General features: G+C 43.1%; 1 protein-coding gene across 2 annotated transcripts in view; it reads right to left on the reverse strand.

The window, feature by feature from the left end:
- Window positions 1–11,914: 11,914 nt before the first annotated feature.
- LOC142313229 (T-cell surface glycoprotein CD4-like) overlaps window positions 11,915–25,335 on the reverse strand; it is a 39,342-nt gene continuing 25,921 nt past the window's right edge. Inside the window, exons 5-10 of one of the 2 annotated variants that reach the window (XM_075352214.1) lie at window positions 24,334–24,561; window positions 22,066–22,410; window positions 16,741–16,983; window positions 15,563–15,687; window positions 13,605–13,659; window positions 11,915–12,488 (exon numbers count right to left, since the gene is read on the reverse strand). In XM_075352214.1, the coding sequence (XP_075208329.1) occupies window positions 12,445–12,488; window positions 13,605–13,659; window positions 15,563–15,687; window positions 16,741–16,983; window positions 22,066–22,410; window positions 24,334–24,561 (1,040 nt within the window). In that variant the 3' untranslated portion in view covers window positions 11,915–12,444. Of the gene's footprint in view, window positions 12,489–13,591; window positions 13,660–15,562; window positions 15,688–16,740; window positions 16,984–22,065; window positions 22,411–24,333; window positions 24,562–25,335 lie in introns of both variants that reach the window. The other variant, XM_075352213.1, reaches the window with a different exon arrangement.

The raw sequence follows: 25,335 nt of genomic DNA on the forward strand, positions 1-25,335 counted from the left end.
AACTCAATTAATCCACATAAGGAATGAGGATACAGCACAGGGAATGTGGGAGGCATTAAGAAAGCTACATGAAAGTTCCAGCTTAAATTACAAGTTATTTCTACTAAGAAAGCTTTACAGTATGAGACTGAGTGCAGACAATGACATGCATGAGCATATATTCTCTATGATGGAAGTGACATCACAGCTGAGATCAATTGGTGAAGATAGTCACATAGCAGCAATATTATTGTGCAGTTTATCGGATTCATACACTGCTTTAATAAATGCCCTAGAGACAATACCTAAAACAGACATTACATTAGAGTTTGTGAAGACCAGACTCATAGATGAATATCAAAGAAGGAAACAGCAAACAAATGATTCTACTGAAAAAGATGCTGGAAATGCTCTTAAATCTACAGAATCAAAGAGACCCTATAATAAAGAGATAAAAGACTGTTTCAGATGTATAAAAAAGGGACATTTAAAGAAAGACATTACTATATGGAAAGCAGAACAATAGAAATTACACCATAAAGAGAATACACAGAAGGTGAAAAACACAATTTCTGATTCATGTGTAAATGATTGGAATAGCACATTTAAAGTAACTGATAAGAAATCGTCATCAGGTTGGTTTATTGACTCAGGAGCAACAAGTCATATGACAAGTAATAAAAGTTTCTTTACTGAACTTGATTTAAATAAGAAGGAAGCCATTTATCTTTCAGATGGGAGCAGCTAAAGGACTTACTGTAAAATTCAAAGATGATGAATGTACAATCCTAGTGGGAAATAAAATAATAACCAATGTCAAGGCAGATGAACAATTATTTCATCTAGACATATTAAAGGAACAGATGATGTTGTGTACACATGATCACAAGAATTGTAGTCACATGTGGCATAGACGTCTAGGACACAGACATCCTGAAAGTATAATGGAGCTACAAAAGAAAGAATTGACAAAGGATCTATTGTTATCTGATTGCTCAATTACTGTAAGATGTGAATGTTGTATAAAATCTAAAGCTACAAGAATATCTATACCTAAAGAAAGTGAGACGAAAAGCACAAGACCACTTGATTTGGTGCATACTGACGTATGTGGACCCAAGAAAGGGACTACATCAGGAGGCAATAGCAGTCACATACTTGATCAAGAACAAAAGTGAAGTTTTCAATAAATTAGTAGACTACCTGACAAAGTCGAATAACAAGTTGCAGAGGAAGCCAATTGTCATTAGAAGTGATAATGGAGGTGAATTCACAGGACACGAAATAGAAAACTACTTAAGACAAAATGATATAGAGCATCAAAAGACTGTTCCATACACACCTGAACAAAATGGGGTAGCAGAAAGGAAAAACAGAACTCTGACTGAAATGGTATAATGTATGCTAACAGATTCCAAACTACCAGAGAAATAATGGGGTGAAACAGCAATGACAGCTACTTACCTACAAAATCGACTTTTTTCTACAAAACTGAAAAAAACAACCAAAAACATATGAACTGTGGTAGGGTAAGAATCCAAGTGTGAATCATTTAAGAGTTTTTGGATGTAAAGTTTTTGTATTTATTCCAACAGAAAAACATTCCAAACTAGATCCATAGAAGGAATATTTGTTGGATATAGTGAAAATTGCAAAGGATATAGAATCCTAGAGCCCAAAAAAGACAGAGTTACGGTGAGTAACAGTGTGACATTCATTGAGGATCTAAATGAAGACACTATGATTTCACTAGAAACAAAAAATGAGAAAAACATCAGTGATATAGCTGAAAGAACATCTGATGAAAAAGAAGTTGAAATTCATGAAAAACAGAATACTGAAAGTGAAGAGATACAACTACAGACACAGAACCAAGACGTTCAATAAGAAAAAACAAAGGAAAACCACCAATATGTCTTTTATACAAGGCAAGTACAAGCAAAATGTATGAGCCTACCTCTTAGGAAGACATATCTCGACTTCCTGAAGAAAAAGCTAATAAATGGATAAAGGCAACAGAAACAGAAATAAAATCCAAGCATGACTCAAACACATGGACACTGACAGAATTACCAAAAGGAAGAAAAGCTATAGAATGTAAATGGGTTTTTAAAGTAAAATACCAAACAGATGGCAAAGCTGAATGATACCGAGCAAGACTCATAGCTAAAGGTTATTCTCAAAAATATAAAGAAGACTATGATGAAACTTTTGCTCCAGTTGTCAAATATACTACAATAAGAACTTTGTTTGCAGTTGCAGCAATGAAACAAATGGAGTTGAAGCATCTGGATGTAAAGACAGCATTTTTGAATGGAGATTTAACAGAAGATATTTACATGGAACAACCTCCAGATTCAAAGATACAAGTAACCCGAACAAGATTTGTAAACTACAGAAAAGTTTATACGGTTTAAAACAAGCTGCTAAAGCGTGGAATGATAAAATCACAGAAGTGCTCACAAATGAAAAATGTCAAAAAAGCAAAGTTGATCCTTGCCTATACACAAAAAAACTGATGGACAGATGGATCTATGTACTCATATATGTTGATAATATTTTAGTTTGTTTTGAAAAAGAAAGGGGCAAAGAGGATATACTAAGAATTCTGAATCAACATTTCAGGATCAAAGACTTGGTAAATGTTAAGTATCATTTCTTGAGGGATCACCAGGAACAAGGAATCCTGAAATTAGAATATTGTCCAACTGAAGAAATAACTGCAGATATTTTCACAAAAGCATTGAATTCTGAAAGACATCAGAGACTAATGAAGAAATTAGGCTTAACTGAATAAGTCCTTACTGTTGAGAAAGGGTTTTGGTATATGCAGCAGACAAGGACTTCTTTGACTGTGTATATGATCTAACAGTAGATGACGATGTTGTGTAAAGTTTCCTTACTCACTGAATTGTAAGAAGTCTTTTGTTTTTTCTTTCTGGTTTCAATTTCTCTGTCTGATGCAATGCTGTATGACTGTACTTATCATTATCTCATGTTCTTCCAGAAGTAAAGAGTTTGTTATCCCATGTAATCTGCTCTGTGAACTTTCTTCTGCAACTGGGAAGCTAGAAGCTGTGCAACACCGAGCACCTGAGTATGGCAGTGCTCGCTCATCACTAGTAAGTTGTCATTATTTTCTGCTCCAATAAAGAAGGTTCTCTGCACATGCACACCTGTCACAGTCTGTTAGATCCATCTTCATCCCATCTCTAAGGTGTTGGGGTCATCTCTATAAACATTCATCAAGCATTACAGAGCAAAAGCTGTTGTATGAGCTCCATTTTGACTTCCCTATTTTTGTGTGAAAATGGCTGTGCAGCGTGATAGCCTTAAGAGAACTCCTTTATCAGAGTTTGTATAATTCACCATCCTCATCTGGATCAGCATAGTCTAACAGGCTGCAAAGTTTGGGGACGCTGTCATTACTGTGTGTGGAGAGATCTGTGAGAGCAGCAGGACCTGGAGAACTCCTCTCTGCCAAAGGTGGGGGTCTGTTTGTGAGGAAGGACAGTGCGTGCCGTGAGGAGAGAAACGCAGGAAGCAGAGGAGATGGATTTCTAGCAAGTTTGTGAGGAGGTGAGAGCTTTATGGAGGTCGGTGGTTGAGGCTGCAGAGAGCGGACGCTGACTGGGCCGAGCGGCCGGGACCCTGAGCCACCAAGTGAATCATTGCCTGGGAATAAGGCGCTCGGAGCAGAGCATTTGTGACACCCTGAGCAGTGTTTTGAATCTTGCAGGACTGACAGAGTGGACGGTGAATGGGAATGTGCAGGGCCCCGCTGCAGGCAGAGACACGGACTCTTTTTGTGCGACTTGTGATTCCTCCTCGTGGGTTTTGGCGCCAAAGACCATCCGGATCCATTGCAGGTGGGATATACCACAGGACTGTATTGGATTCCGTCAGTAACACGGTACCACTAACGATACCCAGGTATCCAACAGTTGAAGCTTACATAGGTTGCGCTTGCAGTTGTGACGTTTAGTGTTTGTAAATCGTAAGCCGGTGTGTTAATTCTAGAGACCTACACTAAGTTGCACCCATTGAATTTACACCCTGTCTGCTGAATGATTAGGGAGTCTATTTGTGCCACGTACGGTCCGTAGGTAAATTTGTGCCTGCAGTTGGTGATACACATTGGAAAGATCTCTGGAGCCAACACCCTGACCGCGGCGTATAGCCTTTCTGTGTATAAATATAGCAGGAACTGGGGAGAGATTGTAAACGTATTTTCCCTTTGAGCCTCTCCCCTATTCCAGTAAATATGTGCCGCCCCCGTGCCAGCAGCTGAGCCGCTCGGATCCGGATCCACAGTGGCTCGAGGGGTCTTCGGACCCGGGGGTCGTGCGGCCACTCAAATGAAGGGGGTATTTACAGGGGATTGCATTAAAGTTTGTGATGCCACCCGTGATATGTGGTAATTAGAGTACTACCGCTGCAGTTGAGAGTACCCGGGGATGATGGAGTGGGGCAGCCAGGTGTTGTGACCCTCCACAGGTAGGGGGGATGCCCCGGGGCTCGGTGATGGTGGGGGAGTGCCGTTGGGTGCACTTGGGTCACTTTCGTACTCACTCAGTCCATTAGCTGACACCGACACCTGGTAAACCAAAGTTCTGGACACCGCTGCCGCTGAGGGGAGCTTAGTTCGGGTCCCGTCCCCAATGGTGCTGCTTGGTGATCCGTGACCTTCCTCCTGGCACTAAGTTTACTTCTCTGTTGGTCCCGGTGGAATGAAACTAGTCGGGCCCCGCTCCCCACTGTCGCTAAGTGTGGGAGCTTGCTCTCAGGGTTCACACTTGGGATTTTCTGGACCGTTTAGTGGAAAGTCCTATCCCCCTCGTTGCGCTAGTTCCCCGATTTTGGAGCAGGTGGAGAGCGGATCTTGAAGGCTCCGTTCTCGTCGGGTAAATTGTCAGGTTGCCTGAAGCTACTCCCTGATCTAGGGTCCACGTACCCCGTCGTGCCCTGGTCCCAGCCTGGTGATGGTGCAAGGCCACCGGCTGTCCTCCTCGACAGATCCGTGCCCCTTGCCATGATCCCCTGCGACCGGGGGTCCAGCTCCTCTAGGCCCAGACCACCGTCTGCCACCTAGATAGCTTCCTAGGAGCCCAGCTCCTGACCTCCTCTCTCCTTCACTTCCAACACTCAACTCTCTACTCCTGACACTCCTGACCTCCCCTCTCCAACCCTCCCAAGTGGACGACCCTATTCCACTCAGGCCGTCCACTGGTGTGTCTAGTGGGTGTGGTACAGAGTGTTCCTAGGGTTTTGATTAGCTGATGTAGGCAACACCATGTAGTTGGGGACCCATAACCAAGAAGGAGGTGGATATTGCATGGGAGGGCAGATTGCACAATACCCTGTGACGACCCGATAGGCCAGGGGCATCACAAATACAGTGCTGGGACATTTCTGCCTGGGCCTCAGTTTGTGACTTGCTGGATCTCATTCGGATCTCTGATCATTACACTACTATGAGAAGCCGATCATCTATACCGTACACACCCATGGCCCTCCTAGTAATGGCTGTTCCAGGCATAAAAAATACAGCAACTCGTTGGGGTTCACACATTTCTGAACGAATCCTATGGTTTTTAGAGCCATACAGTATTCAGAATGCAGATAAAAAGTACAATCCAGCACAAAAAAATACCGTACAGCGCCATAAGGTGCCCAAATAAATGATGTGATACCTCACCCTGATAACTCGGGCCATGCTGGGTCCTGACAATAGTGCAGTACAGTGCTCTGATAGATAATGTGCATCTCTGCCCTCATCTGATCCCTCAGTATATAACCAGTATATAACCAGTATAGCCAGCAGCCGCCCTCACCCGCCGGCCCCTTCCCTGGACCTCTCTCACAGTATCACTCAGTCTCTGAAGTTTATTCTTATTATACTTTATTGTTTGTTTTTTTTAATCTGTTAACAATAAAGTCATCTAATAATCTCTTGACAATGTTCTTACAATTCCTCCGACGCTTGACTTTATCTAATTCTTTTTCTTGCAAATGTTTTAATTGAGAAGTGTTGCTGCCCCCAGTGGCCATAAATAGAACTACAAGAGATTCAGTTTTGAAAACTTTACCATAGGGAAGGTCATTCCCTAATTATTTTAACATGATGATGGACTATCCATAACTGCAGATAATTACTAATATCAAAGTGTTATCCTGGCCTTTATCATAAGGATGGCTGAATACGGTATATGAAAACAGCAAAAAATCCATTGAATGTATTAACATATTAGCATGATGCACAGGGCACAGTGCATTACCTTTATTATCCTCTTTGAGAAATGATTTGTAACTCTATAGGTCATTGACATATTAGAACAAATAAATTCCAAATGGGAAGCACAGCTCTGGAGTATAATACAGGAGGTAACTCAGGATCAGTAATGTAATGTATGTACACAGTGACTGAACCAGCAGAATAGTGAGTGCAGCTCTGGAGTATAATACAGGATGTAACACAGTATCAGTAATGTAATGTATGTACACAGTGACTGAACCAGCAGAATAGTGAGTGCAGCTCTGGAGTATAACACAGGAGGTAACTCAGGATCAGTAATGTAATATATGCACACAGTGACTGCTCCAGCAGAATAGTGAGTGCAGCTCTGGAGTATAATACAGAATGTAACTCAGGATCAGTAATGTAATGTATGTCCACAGTGACTGCATCAGCAGAATAATGAGTGCAGCTCTGGAGTATAATACAGGGGGTAACTCAGGATCAGTACAGGATCAGCAATGTAATGTATGTACACAGTGACTGCACCAGCAGAATAGTGAGTGCAGCTCTGGAGTATAATACAGGAGGTAACTCAGGATCAGTACAGGATCAGTAATGTAATGTATGTACACAGTGACTGAACCAGCAGAATAGTGAGTGCAGCTCTGGAGTATAATACAGGAGGTAATTCAGGATCAGTAATGTAATGTATGTACACAGTGACTGCTCCAGCAGAATAGTGAGTGCAGCTCTGGAGTATAATACAGAATGTAACTCAGGATCAGTAATGTAATGTATGTCCACAGTGACTGCATCAGCAGAATAATGAGTGCAGCTCTGGAGTATAATACAGAATGTAACTCAGTAGCAGTAATGTAATATATGTAAGTGTTTAAACTTTTTATGTAGATTGATTATTTACAGCGCTCATAGTGATAAGGGCCTGTGGCTCGCACACATAAGCTCTCACCGCAGGGGGCCAAATTTCAATAGCGTATCAAAAAGAAAGTTTCGTGTGAGTTAGTGAAGGTGATGTGTGCAGGGATCTCCTTGAGCTCACGTTGCTGCAGTCGGTGGCGGATCCCCGGTGCACAGTGGATTCCTCCCTTACGTCAAAGTGAAATTCAGGTTGTTACTCATCAGTGCACAGTGAGGTGAGACGCGAGGTTTCTGGGAGAGCGCTGCTGCTGCTGCTGCTGCTGGTGGTGGTTTCAGTAAATGTGAGGTGTAATACAGACCGTTACATTACTGCCGAAAGTAAAGCAATATTTACATCCGTCCTCCAGACGAAGACAGTAAGGAGGCAGAGAGACCAAAAGAGCACAGAGTAAGGAGGCAGAGAGACCAAAAGAGCACAGAGTAAGGAGGCCGAGAGACCAAAAGTGCACAGAGTAAGGAGGCAGAGAGACCAAAAGAGCACAGAGTAAGGAGGCAGAGAGACCAAAAGAGCACAGAGTAAGGAGGCAGAGAGACCAAAAGAGCACAAAGTAAGGAGGCCGAGAGACCAAAAGAGCACAGAGTAAGGAGGCAGAGAGACCAAAAGAGCACAGAGTAAAGAGGCAGAGAGACCAAAAGAGCAAAGAGTAAGGAGGCCGAGAGACCAAAAGTGCACAGAGTAAGGAGGCAGAGAGACCAAAAGTGCACAGAGTAAGGAGGCAGAGAGACCAAAAGAGCACAGAGTAAGGAGGCAGAGAGACCAAAAGAGCACAAAGTAAGGAGGCCGAGAGACCAAAAGAGCACAGAGTAAGGAGGCAGAGAGACCAAAAGAGCACAGAGTAAAGAGGCAGAGAGACCAAAAGAGCAAAGAGTAAGGAGGCCGAGAGACCAAAAGTGCACAGAGTAAAGAGGCAGAGAGACCAAAAGAGCACAGAGTAAAGAGGCAGAGAGACCAAAAGTGCACAGAGTAAGGAGGCAGAGAGACCAAAAGAGCACAGAGTAAGGAGGCAGAGAGACCAAAAGAGCACAGAGTAAAGAGGCAGAGAGACCAAAAGAGCACAAAGTAAGGAGGCAGAGAGACCAAAAGAGCACAGAGTAAGGAGGCCGAGAGACCAAAAGTACACAGAGTAAGGAGGCAGAGAGACCAAAAGAGCACAGAGTAAGGAGGCAGAGAGACCAAAAGAGCACAGAGTAAGGAGGCCGAGAGACCAAAAGTGCACAGAGTAAGGAGGCAGAGAGACCAAAAGAGCACAGAGTAAGGAGGCAGAGAGACCAAAAGAGCACAGAGTAAGGAGGCCGAGAGACCAAAAGTGCACAGAGTAAGGAGGCCGAGAGACCAAAAGTGCACAGGGTAAGGAGGCAGAGAGACCAAAAGTACATAGAGTAAGGAGGCAGAGAGACCAAAAGTACACAGAGTAAGGAGGCAGAGAGACCAAAAGTGCACAGAGTAAGGAGGCCGAGAGATCAAACGTGCACACAGTAAGGAGTCTGAGAGGGGAGAAAATGCACTGCATGTATATTGGTAAAACAACGATGTGCGATACTGCAGATCTTGTGATCAGGACATGGAGCATCACTTGTAAGTTTGACGAGCTTTGTGCATACTGGGAATGCAGGCTGCCTGAGGTGACCGGCGTGCACTTTACAGTGTAGACTCTTCCCTAGATGGGATCAGAATATATAAAAAGAAGCTGCTCCTTGTTATATATTTTGGTGTGCGGCACAACTATTGCACACAATAGTTTGTACAGTTAGAGATTCTGTGATTGTCCATGTCAAAAGGAGTAGTGACTTTGTAAGCCAACGGAATGATGGTGGTCCTCTCTGCACTCCCCAAAACCTGCTTTAGATAGCTATGTATATTGGACCTGCTACGGTGAGTGCCCATGATACAGTGAGTGGCTTCTGACCACATTTTCACAGTTCAAGACCTCAAGCAGAGTGCACTGGAGGAAGGATGAAGAAGGGTGTGACAGAGGAAGGATGAAGAAGGGTGCGCTGAAGGAAGGATGAAGAAGGGTGAGCCGGAGGAAGGATGAAGAATGGTGTGCCGGAGGAAGGATGAAGAAGGGTGTGACGGAGGAAGGATGAAGAAGGGTGTGACGGAGGAAGGATGAAGAAGGGTGAGCCGGAGGAAGGATGAAGAAGGGTGCGACGGAGGGAGGATGAAGAAGGGTGTGACGGAGGAAAGATGAAGAAGGTTGAGCCGGAGGAAGGATGAAGAAGGGTGAGCCGGAGGAAGGATGAAGAAGGGTGTGACGGAGGAAGGATGAAGAAGGGTGAGCCGGAGGAAGGATGAAGAAGGGTGAGCTGGAGTATGGATGAAGAATGGTGCACTGGAGGAAGGATGAAGAAGGGTGCGACGGAGGAAGGATGAAGAAGGGTGCGACGGAGGAAGGATGAAGAAGGGTGAGCCGGAGGAAGGATGAAGAAGGGTGAGCCGGAGGAAGGATGAAGAAGGGTGAGCCGGAGGAAGGATGAAGAAGGGTGAGCCGGAGGAAGGATGAAGAAGGGTGAGCCGGAGGAAGGATGAAGAAGGGTGCACCGGAGGAAGGATGAAGAAGGGTGTGACGGAGGAAGGATGAAGAAGGGTGAGCCGGAGAAAGGATGAAGAAGGGTGAGCCGGAGGAAGGATGAAGAAGGATGCGACGGAGGAAAGGATGAAGAAGGGTGAGCCGGAGGAAGGATGAAGAAGGGTGCGATGGAGGAAGGATGAAGAAGGGGAGCCGGAGGAAGGATGAAGAATGGTGCACCGGAGGAAGGATGAAGAAGGGTGTGACGGAGGAAGGATGAAGAAGGGTGAGCCGGAGGAAGGATGAAGAAGGGTGCGACGGAGGAAGGATGAAGAAGGGTGAGCCGGAGGAAGGATGAAGAAGAGTGCGCTGGAGGAAGGATGAAGAAGGGTGTGACGGAGGAAGGATGAAGAAGGGTGCGCCAGAGGAAGGATGATGCATGAAGATGGATGTCCTGGAGTAAAGATGAAGAAGGGTGCACTGAGGGAAGGATGAAGAATTGTTAAGTGGAGGAAGGATGAAGATGAATGTACTGGAGTAAGGGTGAAGTATGGTGCTCTGGAAAAAGGATGAAGTATAGTGTGCTGGAAGAAGGATGAAGAAGGGTGAGCTGGGAGAAGGATAAAGAAGAGTGTGCTGGTGTAAACATGAAGACGGGTGTGCTGGAGTTAGGATGAAGAAGGGTGCGCTGGAGTAAGAATGAAGACGGGTGTGCTGGAGTAATGATGAAGAAGGGAGTGCTGGAGTAAGGATGAAGAAGGGTGCGCTGGAGTAAGGATGAAGAAGGGTGCGCTGGACTAAGGATGAAGAAGGGGTGCGCTGGAGTAAGAAAGAAGAAGGGTGCGCTGGAGTAAGGATGAAGAAGGGTGTGCTGGAGTAATGATGAAGACGGGTGCACTGGACTAAGGATGAAGAAGGGTGCGCTGGAGTAAGGAAGAAGAAGGGTGCGCTGGAGTAAGGATGAAGAAGGGTGCGCTGGAGTAAGGAAAAAGAAGGATGCGCTGGACTAAGGATGAAGAAGGGTGCGCTGGAGTAAGGATGAAGAAGGGTGCGCTGGAGTAAGGAAGAAGAAGGGTGCGCTGGAGTAAGAATGAAGAAGGGTGCGCTGGAGTAAGGATGAAGAAGGGTGCGCTGGAGTAAGGATGAAGAAGGGTGCGCTGGAGTAAGAATGAAGAAGGGTGCGCTGGAGTAAGGATGAAGAAGGGTGCGCTGGAGTAAGGATGAAGAAGGGTGCGCTGGAGTAAGGATGAAGAAAGGTGCGCTGGAGTAAGGAAGAAGAAGGGTGCGCTGGAGTAAGGATGAAGAAGGATGCGCTGGAGTAAGGATGAAGAAGGGTGCGCTGGAGTAAGGTTGAAGAAGGGTACATTGGAGTAAGGATGAAGAAGGGTGCATTGGACTAAGGATGAAGAAGGGTGCGCTGGAGGAAAGATTAAGAAGAGTGCGCTGGATTAAGGATGAAGAATTTGTCGTTGGAGTAAGGATGAAGAAGGGTGCGCTGGAGGAAAGATGAAGAAGGGTGTGCTGGAGTAAGGATGAAGAAGGGTGCGCTGGAGGAAAGATGAAGAAGGGTGTGCTGGAGTAAGGATGAAGAAGGGTGCGCTGGAGGAAAGATGAAGAAGGGTGCGCTGGAGGAAAGATGAAGAAGGGTGCGCTGGTGTAAGGATGAAGAAGGGTGCGCTGGAGGAAAGATGAAGAACAGTGCGCTGGAGTGAGGATGCAGAAGACTGCGCTGAAGTTAGAATGAACAAGGGTGCGCTGAAGAAGGGAAGAAATATGGTGTATTGGAGTAAGCATGAAGAAAGATGTGCTGGAGAAAGGATGAAGAAGGGAAGAAGTATGGTGTATTGGAGTAAGGATGAAGAAAGATGTGCTGGAGAAAGGATGAAGAAGGGTGCGCTGGAATAAGATTCGCCAAATTCACCATGAACCTCCTAATAATTTTAGTGCATCTTTCGGCTGCCATGTGCCACTTTAAAAAATGTGCACCGGTCAGGGACTTCAGTTCATTTCTGTAGCCGTGTTCACCACTTTTATGCCATAAATTATGGTGAATCTGTCTGGTCTGCTTTACCACCCCCTCCTGGGCACTCTTTGTCCTTTTATAAAACAGTTGCCACAAATTGCAACATTTGCTACATTGTTGCTCAGCTAGGAGTTGTGCTATTTTTTGCTACATTTTAAACAATTTTTTTATGTTAGAAAACCTCTTTGTTTCTGACATTTCAGTTTTATTTCTTATTTAACTGTATTAATAGAGACAATAAAAACAGGCCACACAATAAATGTATTTAATCACTGACAATCCATGATGGATATTATAATCACACAGGATAAATGTGAAATATTCTGCAGGTTTATATAATGCACAAAGCTTCATGTAGTGATAATTAGAAGCATCAGCAAGGCTCTGTTCACACTGGATCTGTACACACTGGATTTGATACAAAGTTCAGGGTGGTTTCCGCACCAAATTCAAGGTGAAATCTCGCGACAATCTGATGAATCCATTCTTCTCAATGCTGGAGAGAAAAAACTGCAATATCACCAGTTTGGATCTTTATTGTTTCCATTGCTGACTTGCGTCCGATTTGCACCAAGCAGTTTCACGCCACGTTGCAGCCATGCAGCTCACACCGAAAAAACCCAAATTATTGGGATGAATATGACATCCTGCAAACATTGCGTGTAAGTGATCCTCTGCAGGCCTCCATCGAGGAATTGCAAAACGCTCTGCAAGTGAATGACAGTCGAGATCTGTGCAATGTGGTCTGAAGGATGTTAGACGTAATCAGACGTTGTCTCGGAGCCGCTGGGGTGCAAATCTGCGGGAAGCAAAACTAGAGATTAGAATTTGCGAGACAGCGCATACATATTCTGTGGCGCTTTGCAGTCTCCTGACATCACACCCTCCATAATACAAAATACCAAGGATTGTTTTTCCTCTGTCTCTATCATCATGTCTTCCCTCTATCTGAAGCAGAATCTCTCCAAAATGGTTCTCATGTTCCACCCTCCACTAACGTAAATATACCCCTATACCTTATATTGCAATTTCCTTGGGTGGTTTAACCATAACGCCCCACCCCTACCCAGCAGCGCTGTCCCTATCTCGGGGTCATATTTTCACAAATGTTTCCTTTATTCCCTATATCCAATCACTAACTTGCTCATGGCATCTGCACCTTAAAGCATCTCCAGAATCTGACCTTTTCTCACCTTTGAAACTGCAAAGACTCTTACCATTGCTCCTATTCATCCTTGTCTGGATTACTGCAACTCTCTACTCATTGGATTCCCTCTTACTAAACCTTCCCATCTACAATCCTTCCTGAATGCGGCCGCTACACCGATGCCTCCACCCTGTGCCAGTCATTACACTGGTTACCCATTCATTATAAACATATCAATATAAACATATATACAATATAAACATATCTCTCTCAAGCACACAGCTCTCCACAGTTCTGCACCACCCTACATGTTCTCCTTCATCTTTATTTATCAACCTACACGTCCTCTACGAGTAACATCCTCCATAATCCAATCCTCCCACTTCCATCATTAAGACTTCTTTACACCTCCAGAATCCACTACCCCGGACTATCCAACTGGTACTTAACCTCCACACCTCATTAGACCGGCTTCCCACCTCACTTCCCTATCTAACTCTCCCTTGTTCCCTCTTCTAATTTTTCCTTAAAATCTGGTCCTTCCTTTACATCTGTCTCTTCATCCTCCATGCACTAAAATTGTTATTATTGACCCCTTTGTGGCTCAGGAACTTAATTCCCTTTCAGTATATCTATGGGAGGAAACCCGAGCAAGTGCACACAAATGTCTTGCAACCATAGTCCTTGATGGGATTTGAACCCTGGACCCCAGCGCTGCAGAGCACCCGTCCTCCCCGTCCTCCTGCACCACTTACCCCTTACACTCACATCTTCTCTTCTGGTGTAGGTTCTCCAGCAGCCATGCCCGGTGCCGTGCCCGCCTCTGCAAACACAAGCAGCGAGTGTCACAATGTATGTGTGGATGGCACAACTTCCAAACAGACACATTTTAGGCAGGACTGGTCTATAAAATGCTCGGCCCGGACAGGCACTGCTATCATCTATGATCGCTGCCAACAGGGCCGGTTTTAGAGAAGATGGGGCCCTGGGCAAAAGTTTAAAGTGGGGGTGCTAAATGCTCACACATTGCTCCATCACACTCACACATTTAGGTTATATTCACATGCGCTGAGTTCAGACTGGTAAATGAGCGCGAGCGACAATATGCAAGTTCTTCAGTGTTTGTTTCCGGCCTCTTTACACAGAATGATGAAAAATGAGGACAAAGAACGATCACTATGGATCAATCTGTCCCCTACAGGATCATCTTATCGGCAGCACATCTGCAATCTGCAACGGGCGACGTGCTGCTGAGAACACGGATGACTGTTCCGCCATAAACAATCCAATCACCCAATGATGAGCAGCATTGTGGTCATTCGTTGGGTGTTTTCCGCCATGTTTACACCTAGGAACTCTATGTGCTGCCGGGATTTATAAATGAGGATGTGGCATACACACAGTATGTGACACAAGCACTGTATGTAACACGCATGTATACACCAAGCACACACTGCACATACAACCAAACACAAATGCATGCACACATGTATACACCGATCTCACATAGGTATACACACACATTTATACAGAGCACATATATATACATGTCATCACATATATATATATATATATATATATATATATATATATATACAGTACTTCACAGTAAAATCTATTTTTACACACAAAAAAAGTTAAATTTGAATTATTAAGTTCCATTCCGGTGTTCCGAAATCGCTATGACAACACTTCCTGCCTGGTGCTGTTATGTGGTCACTACTGAAAATGTGCCTTGTACTCCCTGTCTGATAACTGGCTACAAATGTAGGAATTAAGGAGGCACCCAACCCTAATAACATTTTATAGAGATGATTATTTTTTTTTGTTTGTTAGTAAATCCTTCATGAACATGTGAGGAATCAAGCCGGCGGGTGCAGGATTTTAACCCTTACGCACGATTTTCCGTTTGTTTTTGACTTATTTTTTTTATTTTTGCTTCCACATAGTTGTATGAGGGCGTGTTGTTTGCGGGACAAGTTGTACTTTTTGGGGGGATGTGGGGGGCAACTGCCCATTTTACCTCCCCAACACTTCCTAAGGCCTCTGCCACATTCACGTGAAAAGCGCACACACGTACAAACGCACACGGACACACGTTCCATGTGGTTTTACGTGTGTGTGCCTGCTACAATAGGGTAGCATTGCTTAACGTGTCTCCGTGCCGCCGGTACGTGTAAACAATGACAAACGTACCGGCGGCACGGATGTGTGTCGCAGGCCTAACATTGTCCCTTACTGCCAACATTCCTAAATTTGCATGGATTGTGCCAACATTTTTTACCATATAGCTCCAAGGCAGGGGTGATGGATGTTAATGAGTGGGACTGGGGATGGGGCCATGTTGATGACCATGATGTACCATTAGTGTTGCTTCACTTTAAAACATAAGAAAATATTAAAGGGTCTGTCCACTGAGCAATTCATTCCTCACAAGTATAAGAAGAGGTTACAAAATAATACAATCTTAATACTTTAAATAGGTTATAAAGTATTATTAGAAAATCGTTATTATAATTATTAGAAAATGATTGTTTGAAAACTCTGAGTAATAAGACAAATTGAGACTGGGAGTGAATGTTACCTTTCCTCCTGGAATGTACCAAGAGCGCCATAAAAAGAGGGAGAGATGTCACTGTCAGCAAGGTGAAAAGATTGTAGATATGATGCCTTTTAATATGGAAATGTATTCTCACACAATAGAAATGATTTTCAGTGATTCTTACCATCCTGCGATTCCGAGCAATTATAAGAGTTATGATGACCACAATTAATATAAGTATGAAGATTCCCACTCCAACCGTCACCCAAAACAGAGAGTTAGACAGGTCCAAGAAATCTGTCTGCAACGCTATAAAAAAAAGTTTTATCAATTCAGATGATTGATAATACTGCTCCTATGTACAAGAATATAACTACTATAATACTGCCCATATGTACAAGAATATAACTACTATAATACTGTCCCCTATGTACAAGAATATAACTACTATAATACTGCTCCTATGTACAAGAATATAACTACTATAGTACTGCTCCTATGTACAAGAATATAACTACTATAATACTGCCCCTATGTACAAGAATATAACTACTATAATACTGCTCCTATGTACAGGAATATAACTACTATAATACTGCCCCCTATGTACAAGAATATAACTACTATAATACTGCTCCTATGTACAAGAATATAACTACTATAATACTACCCCTATGTACAAGAATATAACTACTATAATACTCCCCCTATGTACAAGAATATAACTACTATAATACTGCTCCTATGTACAGGAATATAACTACTATAATACTGCCCCCTATGTACAAGAATATAACTACTATAATACTGCTCCTATGTACAAGAATATAACTACTATAATACTACCCCTATGTACAAGAATATAACTACTATAATACTCCCCCTATGTACAAGAATATAACTACTATAATACTGCCCCTATGTACAAGAATATAATTACTACAATACTGCCCATCTGTACAAGAATATAACTACTATAATACTGCCCATATGTACAAGAATATAACTACTATAATACTGCCCCTATGTACAAGAATATAACTACTATAATACTGCCCCTATATACAAGAATATAACTACTATAATACTGCCCCTATGTACAAGAATATAACTACTATAATACTGCTCCTATGTACAAAAATATAATTACTATAATACTGCCACTATGTATAAGAATGTAATTACTATAATACTGCCCCTATGTACAAGAATATATCTACTATAATACTGCCCCTATGTATAAGAATATAATTACTATAATACTGCCACTATGTATAAGAATGTAATTACTATAATACTGTCTCTATTTGCAAAAATCAGGACTTGACAAAACCCCTTAAGACATATTTAGGGCCCCCTTACTTAGTGTCACGTTGGCACTGATTATCCGCTTTTTCCCATCATTGACACTGCAGATCCAGGTGTTCTCAGCCTCATCTCCAACTGTGACTTCTTCGATCAGAGATCCCTTCCCCTCTTGTCCACACGTCTCACGATTGGTATTTGTTTGATGCCAACAAAGTTTCTGGTTGCTTTCTATGCAGTTGATGTTACAGTGGAGAGGGACATTGGTGTCCACCGGGACGTCACTTTCTGAATCGGACACTGTGAAAAAGGATGGTGACTTTAGAAAATAAGCAAAACATAAGAAAAGATGGAATTCTGATCACCTGCGGCCACCACTAGAGGGAGCTCTTCGCATACATATAGCTCTTTAGCACCATCTAGTGGAAGCGGCAGGAATATTTCATGCAGAATATTTCTAAAAATCCATTTGAACATTCCTTGGTGTGAACATGCCCCGAGTGTTTGATGTTCTCATTCATTCTGGGTTTTACAATAACGAGAACATTTTTCTCCCCGTCGTCTTCTCAGTTCCCCAATTATGGCAGATGTAAGAGAATTGATTCTAGAAATAGAATTTCTGTCGGAAAGTGACGGCTGCATCCTTGGTAACCTCACCGTGACATGGGAGAGATCAGATCTGCTGTTATTAATTATCTCTTTCTGGTAACCATGGTAACGATAGGCAGCATCCCATCATTTCATGGAAACGTCTTATGCACTTCATACACTTATTTTTGCGGCTCAGGTAAGAATTGTGCTTTTCTATTGTTCAGATGATTTTCATTGAAAGTTATTGTGACATTTTGAATTATAGTTTTCACTTTTCATAAAGTTATTTTATACATTAATGGAGTTTATTCACTTACCTGCTTACACCACTGCTCTATTTTGCTGTTTTAACCGCTGCAGCCAATCACTCTGCTTCTTCTAGTTCAGAGGAAACGTCAAGGCTGCAGCTGATCAGCAGCTGCTGATTGGCTGCAGTGGTCAGGAAGAAGAAGAAGCCAGATGCCTGACAGTGGTCACAGCAGGAGAAAGTATTGGATTTTTTTCTTAAATTATAGATTAAGCTCTGATACAATTGCTTTTTTTTATATATCCCTTATCTCAAAGATAATAGGTAAGGTTCTGAGATAATAAGTCAGGTCCTCTGACATTAAAGGCTACTTTCTTAAACTCAAAAGGATTTTCTGTATTCTGAGACAATAAATCAGATCTCTGAGATCATTGGTATAGCTTTTAGATATTTAAGTGGGCCTGTGAGATAATAAGCCAGGATTCTGAGATAATCAGTCAAGACACTGAGATAATAAGTGAAAACTCATATTATAAGCAAAAACTAAAATAATAAGTCAAACTTTGAGATAGTAGGTGATGGCTGCAAGACAATAAGTGAGGGCTCTGAGATAATAAGTGAGGGCTCTGAAATAATAAATGAAGACTGATATTAAAAGCAAAGATTAAGATAAAAAGTGAAGACTCTGAGATAATAAGTGAAGACTCTGAGATAATAAGTGAAGACTCTGAGATAATAAGTGAAGACTCTGAGATATTAAGTGAAGACTCTGAGATAATAAGTGAAGACTCTGAGATAATAAGTGAGGGCTCTGAGATAATAAGTGAGGGCTCTGAAATAATAAATGAAGACTGATTTTAAAAGCAAAGACTGAGATAATAAGTGAAGACTCTGAGATAATAAGTGAGGGCTCTGAGATAATAAGTGAGAAGTCTGAGATAATACAAGAGGGCTCTGAGATAAGCAAAGACTCTGAGATAATAAGTCAGGACTTTGAGATAGTAAGTCAAACTCTGATATAATAGGTGATGGCAGTGAAATAATAAATGAAGCCTCTGAGATAATAAGTGAAGGCTCTGGGATAATAAGTCAGGACTCTGAAATAATAAATGAAGACTGATATTAAAAGCAAACATTGAGATAATAAGTGAAGACTCTGAGATAATAAGTGAGGGCTCTGAGATAATAAGTGAAAAGTCTGAGATAATACAAGAGGGCTCTGAGATAAGCAAAGACTCTGAGATAATAAGTCAGGACTTTGAGATAGTAAGTCAAACTCTGAGATAATAGGTGATGGCAGTGAAATAATAAATGAAGCCTCAGAGATAATAAGTGAAGGCTTTGAGATAATAAGTCAGGACTCTGAAATAATAAATGAAGACTGATATTAAAAGCAAAGATTGAGATAATAAGTGAGGGCTCTGAGATAATAAGTGAAGGCTCTGAGATAATAAGTGAGGGCTCTGAGATAAGCAAAGACTCTGAGATAATAAATCAGGACTTTAAGATAGTAAGTCAAACTCTGAGATAATATGTGATGGCAGTGAAATAATAAATGAAGCCTCTGAGATAATAAGTGAAGGCTCTGAGATAATAAGTCAGGACTCTGAAATAATAAATGAAGACTGATATTAAAAGCAAAGATTGAGATAATAAGTGAAGACTCTGAGATAATAAGTGAAAAGTCTGAGCTAATAAGTGAGGGCTCTGAGATAATAAGTCAGGACTTTGAGATAATAAGTCAAACTCTGAGATAATAGGTGATGGCTGTGAAATAAATGAAGCCTCTGAGATAATAAGTGAAGCCTCTGAGATAATAAGTCAGGACTCTGAAATAATAAGACTTTGGGATAATAAGCAAAATATTGAGATAATAAGTGAAGGCTGTGAGATAATAAGTGAGGGCTCTGTGATTGTAAGTAAAGGTTTCAAGATAACTCTTTGAAAAAATAAGTTATGGCTCTGAAAGAAATCAGGATTTTGAGATAATAAGATAGGGTTCTGAGATAATAAGTGAAGACTGGGATAAAAAGTCAGGCCCTGAGAAAGAAAGTGAGGGCAGGAAGAAAATAAGTAGGGGCTATGTGATAATAAGTGAAGGTTTACCATAATAAGTCAGGCCTGGAGAGCAGTAAGAGAATAAGTCAGGCTTTGAGATAAGTTTAATTGTAGCATAGTAGATGTTTTTGTGATAAAATAAGCCGGCTTTATAGGGAACCAGTCATCAGGATTTTCGTATATAACCGAAAGCCAGTGCTGTACTGGCGCTATCAGGCTGCTTATCTACATACCATTAGTGGGCAGCTCGGATGTTTAGGCTTTCAAATCCAAGAAAGTGAAGCTTATAAATTTGGCAGCTTTTTTATTGACAGTTGCACCGCTGCAGATCAAATCCGGGCGGGTTATGCACATGATTCCTGCCCCCCACCCGACCACCGCCTGTTCTTCCCTCTCTCTGGCTCTATGCTAATTTTTCTTTTCAGTAACATGGTGTCGGAGTTGGCGCCTGCACATAGCGCTTATTTCCGGCGCCATCTTTCTAAAGCCCGCCTTACCCCCTGCTGTTCTAATCTTCAAACTGAGAGGGCGGTGCATATGCCTTCGCATCCTCTGCTCTGTTGTGACCGCGGGAGCATGCACGGTCACAACAGAAGAGGAGAACAGCTGATCGGAGGAAATTGTGCAGCCCCAAGACACCTTGCCAGCGCCAGGTTGAAGAAGACAGGAGAACAGGATCATGGAAGGGTGAGAGAGAGTAATAAAGATGGAGTCCCTAAGTGTATCTGTGTATTTATTTCTAATAAAGTATTTTTTCTCTGTGTGGTGTCTTTTTTTTAACCCTTTATTGGAGATTCTTAATGGCCTGGTCAAACTTGGCCTGACATTAAGAATCTCGGTCTTTAGATCAGCAGGTAAAACAAAGCTGGTATTAACCCCTTATTACCCAGCGTGCCACCCGCCACCAGGGCCGCTGGAGGAGTTGGATACAGCGCCAGAAGATGGCATTTCTTTGAAAGCGCCATTTTCTTGGTCAGCTACGGACTGCAATTCTCAGTGGAGGGGTTCAGAAAGCTTGGGCCACCCTGCACTGAAGATTCCAGTCCCCAGCTGCTTAGTTGTACCCGGCTGGATATAAAGATTGGGCGAAGCCCACGTCCTTTTTTTTTGTTTGTTTGGGTTTTTTTTTACTTATTTCATAAAATTCATGAAATAATTAAATAAAGGGCTTCCCTATATTTTTGGTTCCCAGCCAGGTACAAATAGGCAGCTGGGGATTATAGGGCAGCCAGTACCTGCCTGCTGTACCTTGCTAGCATACAAAAATATGGCGAAGCCCATGTCTTTTTTTTTTAGTTTTTGGGCAAAAAAATTAAAAAAAGATAAAAAAAGGGCTTCCCTGGATTTTCCATTGCCAGTGAAGGTAACACTAAGCAGTGGGGGTTAGCAGCCAGTAGCTGCTTGGCTTACCCTTAGCTAGCAATAGAAAATGCAGCAGGAGCCCACGCATTTTTTTTAATGAACTAAAAAAAACAAAAAAATGACGTCAGCGCTCTAAGATAATAATTCAGAGGTTTGAGATAATAAGTCAGGACTCTGAAATAATAGGTAAGGGCACTTAATAAATCAGGGCTCTGAGATAAATCAGGGATCTGAGATAATAAATCAGGGATCCGTGATAATAAGCAAGGGCACTGAGATAATAAATCAGGGCTCTGAGATAATAACTCAGGGATCTGAGATAATAAGCAAGGGAAATGAGATAATAAATCAAGGCTCTGAGATAATAAATCAGGGCTCTGAGATAATAAATCAGCGATCTGAGATAATAAGCAAGGTCACTGAGATAATAAATCAAGACTGAGATACTACATATACAGATATACTATACCAGGGCTCCAATGATATAATAAGTCAGGGCACTGAGATAATAAGTCAGGGATCTGAGATAATAAGTCAGGACACCAAGATAATAAAGCAGGGCTCTGAGATTCAACACTCAGACTTTGAGATAATAAGTCATGGCTCTGAGATAATAAATCAAGGCTGTGAGATAATAAGTTATGGCTTTGAGATGTTAAGTCAAGGCTCTTAGATAATAAGTCAGGTCTCTGAGATAATAAATCAGGGCTCTAAGATAATAAATCAGAGCTCTGAGATAATAAGTGAGGGCATTGAGATAATAAATCAGGGCTCTGAGATTCTACACTAGGGCTCTGAGATAATAAGTCAAGGCTTTCAGATAATAACTAAGTGCACTGAGATAATAAGTCAGGGCTCTGAGACAAATACATCAGGGCTGTGAGATAATAAGTCAGGGCTGTGAGATAATAAGTCAGGGCTCTGAGATAATAAGTCAGGGCTCTGAGATAATAAGTCATGGTTTTAAAATTATAAGTCAGGGCTGTGAGATAATAAGTCAGGGTTGTGAGATAATAAAGCAGAGCTTGAAAAGAATATTTCTGTTGTTAGGAAGAATGAGACCCCAACACATGATCTCAAACCCTCCACATCCGTTCCTGGAGAGATATCTGGATGTGCCTTACCTGTGAGCCCGGCCACACACACCTCCCTCGTCAGCTTCTTCCTTCTGTCCCCGATCTTTAGCAGGATCTCCAGCTGGTATCTGCCATGTTTAGGGTTGAGAAGCTGAACACTCAGGTCATTGGGTTTCTCGGAGGCTTCCTTCGCCTCTTTCTTTTCGGGCCAGCTGGCGGCACCCTCCGTGACACTGAGCTGATTGAGGATCTGGGACGAGTAACTGATGGACCCTTCTTCTACGTGGGTATCGGAGGACATGGGACCTTTCCGAATTTCAAAGGTGAAGATCCACAGGATGGTGACCGGACTTTTGTTTGAGGCGTAGACTATGGAAGGAAAATCCTGGAATCCTGCAAAAATCATCAAAAGGAGATCGAAGGGTGATCTTCTTATTATTGGTAAAATTTGGGAAAGGGGCTTTCTGGTACCGGGCAGTGAGTTCAATGGGAGCTGCTTAGAGCTCCCTCTAGTGGTGGTCACAGGCAGCGAGAATTTTATTATTTACCTGAGTATCGAATATAAATCACCCCAGATCTCCAGGGATAATAAATATTAACCCATTACTATTCTATATCAACACCGGTGGCAATATTAACCCTTTGATTAATCAAGACCACCAGAGAAATTAAGGATCACCCACTTAAAACACTCTAGACCAACAGGAATACTATAGGAATATGACAAATAACCCTTTAATTATCCAATTAAAAAAAAAAAAAGTTTTGTCTAGCACGTATATAAAGTTGCCAAAGTGAGTATAAATGGTAAATAGGGGATTTTTGCCAATTTTGAGGGTAGGTGGGCGTGTGGGCTTTGGTTGGTTGTGAATGTGGATTCTGAAACTCAACATTTGCCTGGAGTAGACATGCACACTCATCCTATCCTCAGGACAGGTCATCCATAATAGATTGGTGGTGGTCATCCACCAATCAGCTGTTATCTTGTCAGATGTACTCAGTCTATAGAGCTCCGCATACTACCTAGTGGCCATTATCGGTACTGCATTTATTTCAATAGGTGCTGAGCTGCAGTACCAACACTAGCCACTATATGGTGTATAGAGCTGAGATATTACAGCTCTGCACACTGTGTGTAGCGCCAGCACCCTTACACTGCTCGCTCTCCTCCATGCAGAGATACCGACTCACTGCCATGGCTGACCCGCAAAGGCCTGATTGGCTTCCTCGCTTTGCTCCACATGGGCCTCCTCTGTTTCCCCCTCCCGGAGTCTGGGCATGCCACACAGGTCCTCAGGAGGTGCTCCTGGGGCGTGCGCGCACAGCTGCCTTTCTATTACAAGACCAGGGCGTCATTTTCTGGAAGTGCCTCTCAGCCTATCGCTGAGAGGCACTGGATAGTTAAGGCACTCTCCCTCTAGAGGAGGTGCCTGGTCAACGTTGTTAGTTAGCTAGAGTTCAGTTCCCTAGCTAGCTAGTTGTCAGGTCCCCTTGTCCACTGTCTATGTCCGAGCCAGTGTACATTCCTGTATCCTTGCCCTGCCGGTACCCTGATGACTGTCCATCCTGGTCGTGCTATCGGCCTCAAACATCCCCATGGTCTTTGTCTATACTCATGACTGTATCTGTCTGTCCTGGCCATGCTATCTGCCTCAGCCATCCCGGTGGTCTCTGTCTATACTAGTAACTGTACCTGTCCGATCTGGCCATGCTATCTGCCTCAGCCGTCTTGGTGGTCCCTGTCTATACTAGTGACTATACCTCTCCGTCCTAGCCATGCTACCTGCCGTAGCCTCCCGGTGGTCTCTGTCTATACTAGTTACACTGTACCTGTCCGTTCTGCCCATGCTATCTGCCTCTGCCGCCTTGGTGGTCCCTGGCTATACTAGTGACTCTACCTGTCCGTTTTGGTCATGCTATCTACCTCAGCCGTCTCGGTGGTCCCCGTCTACACTAGTGACTGTAACTGCCCGTCCTGGCGTGCTATCAGCCTCAGCCATCCCCACTGCATCTGCTACACTAGTGACTCTGTCCGTCCATCCTGGCTGAACTATCAGCCTCAGGTGTCCTGCACCTGTATCCGTCCTTGCCCTGAGGGTCAGCTGCCACAGTCCCGGTCACTGCCCTGGGAGTGGCACCTGGCGTCGGCTTCACAGTGGGCGCTTAGTGTTGCACCTCCCACCAAAGGGTAAGCCCAGGTCCACCATTTGGTCCAGTGGGTCCACTTCTGCTCGCCGCAGTACCATCCCCGGCAGCGAGCATTACACTGTGGTCACCCGGGCACAGATCATGGATAGAGATGGTAGAGTCTAATACCAGAAACTCTGATACGTGTGGTGATGTTGAGTTTGTTTCCACCATCCATCGTAAGGCGGCACACGTAATCGCCGTTCAGTTGCACATTGTTCTCCTCCAGTTTAGGACTATTCGACATCACAATCCCATTCTTCTCCCACGACACTTGGAGTCCTGGAATCGATGATGGTGTCAGATCCAACACCAGGTCTTCTGATGGGAGAAGATTGTCAGAAGGGAATACGGAGACTGCCGGGGAAAAAACAACAAAAAAGTTGGATGAGAAGGAACGTAGGGTAAACAAACTTGCTCTAGAAAAACCCAAACACATCTTTTATGAAGGTCCAAATCCAACAGCAGCTAGATGATCAGAGCCGGACGGGGCAATCGTACCGCCCACAGTATCTGCCATATACTTAAAAAATGGTGGGCATCAAATAAATCCAAACCCTATATCCGTCTCCAAAATTAATGAGGCCTCAAAAAGAATTCTGACCCCAAACCAGTCTGATTAATGGATTCAAGAACCTCAAAATAATTCCCACCCGATCCCATAAATTAATTCAGATGCCATAACAAACCCAACATAACCCAATCTAGACCCTAAAAATATATCCACACCCAAAGCCCTAGGTTTAGGGGAGTTGTTCCCTTTCAGTAAATGTTGGCCCCCAGCTGAAGGTTATTATAAAGAAACAAACTGTGCTGTGCTCACCATCCCTTGGTCCAATGTCCAATTGTGCTGCTCCTGGGATTGACTGATGTTCCTTTGACAGTATGGTTGCCAATCAGTGAGCTAATAAATTTCAGACCCCAGACCATACCTGCTACACTCCCTGCCACTGTCAGACTGGGGCAGCAGGGGCCCACCAGTAACAATGACTCTGTAAATATTACATTCACAAATGTACCTATGCTTCTATATAATAATATACTGGGTAGATTGTAAAATGAATAATGAGATGGTTCCTTTGTCAGTAAATAGTGAAACAAGTGTATTGTGTCAAATACTGATTATGTTTT

The sequence above is a fragment of the Anomaloglossus baeobatrachus genome, chromosome 5 (assembly GCF_048569485.1).
Source record: "Anomaloglossus baeobatrachus isolate aAnoBae1 chromosome 5, aAnoBae1.hap1, whole genome shotgun sequence".
Classification (NCBI taxonomy): Eukaryota; Metazoa; Chordata; class Amphibia; order Anura; family Aromobatidae; genus Anomaloglossus; species Anomaloglossus baeobatrachus.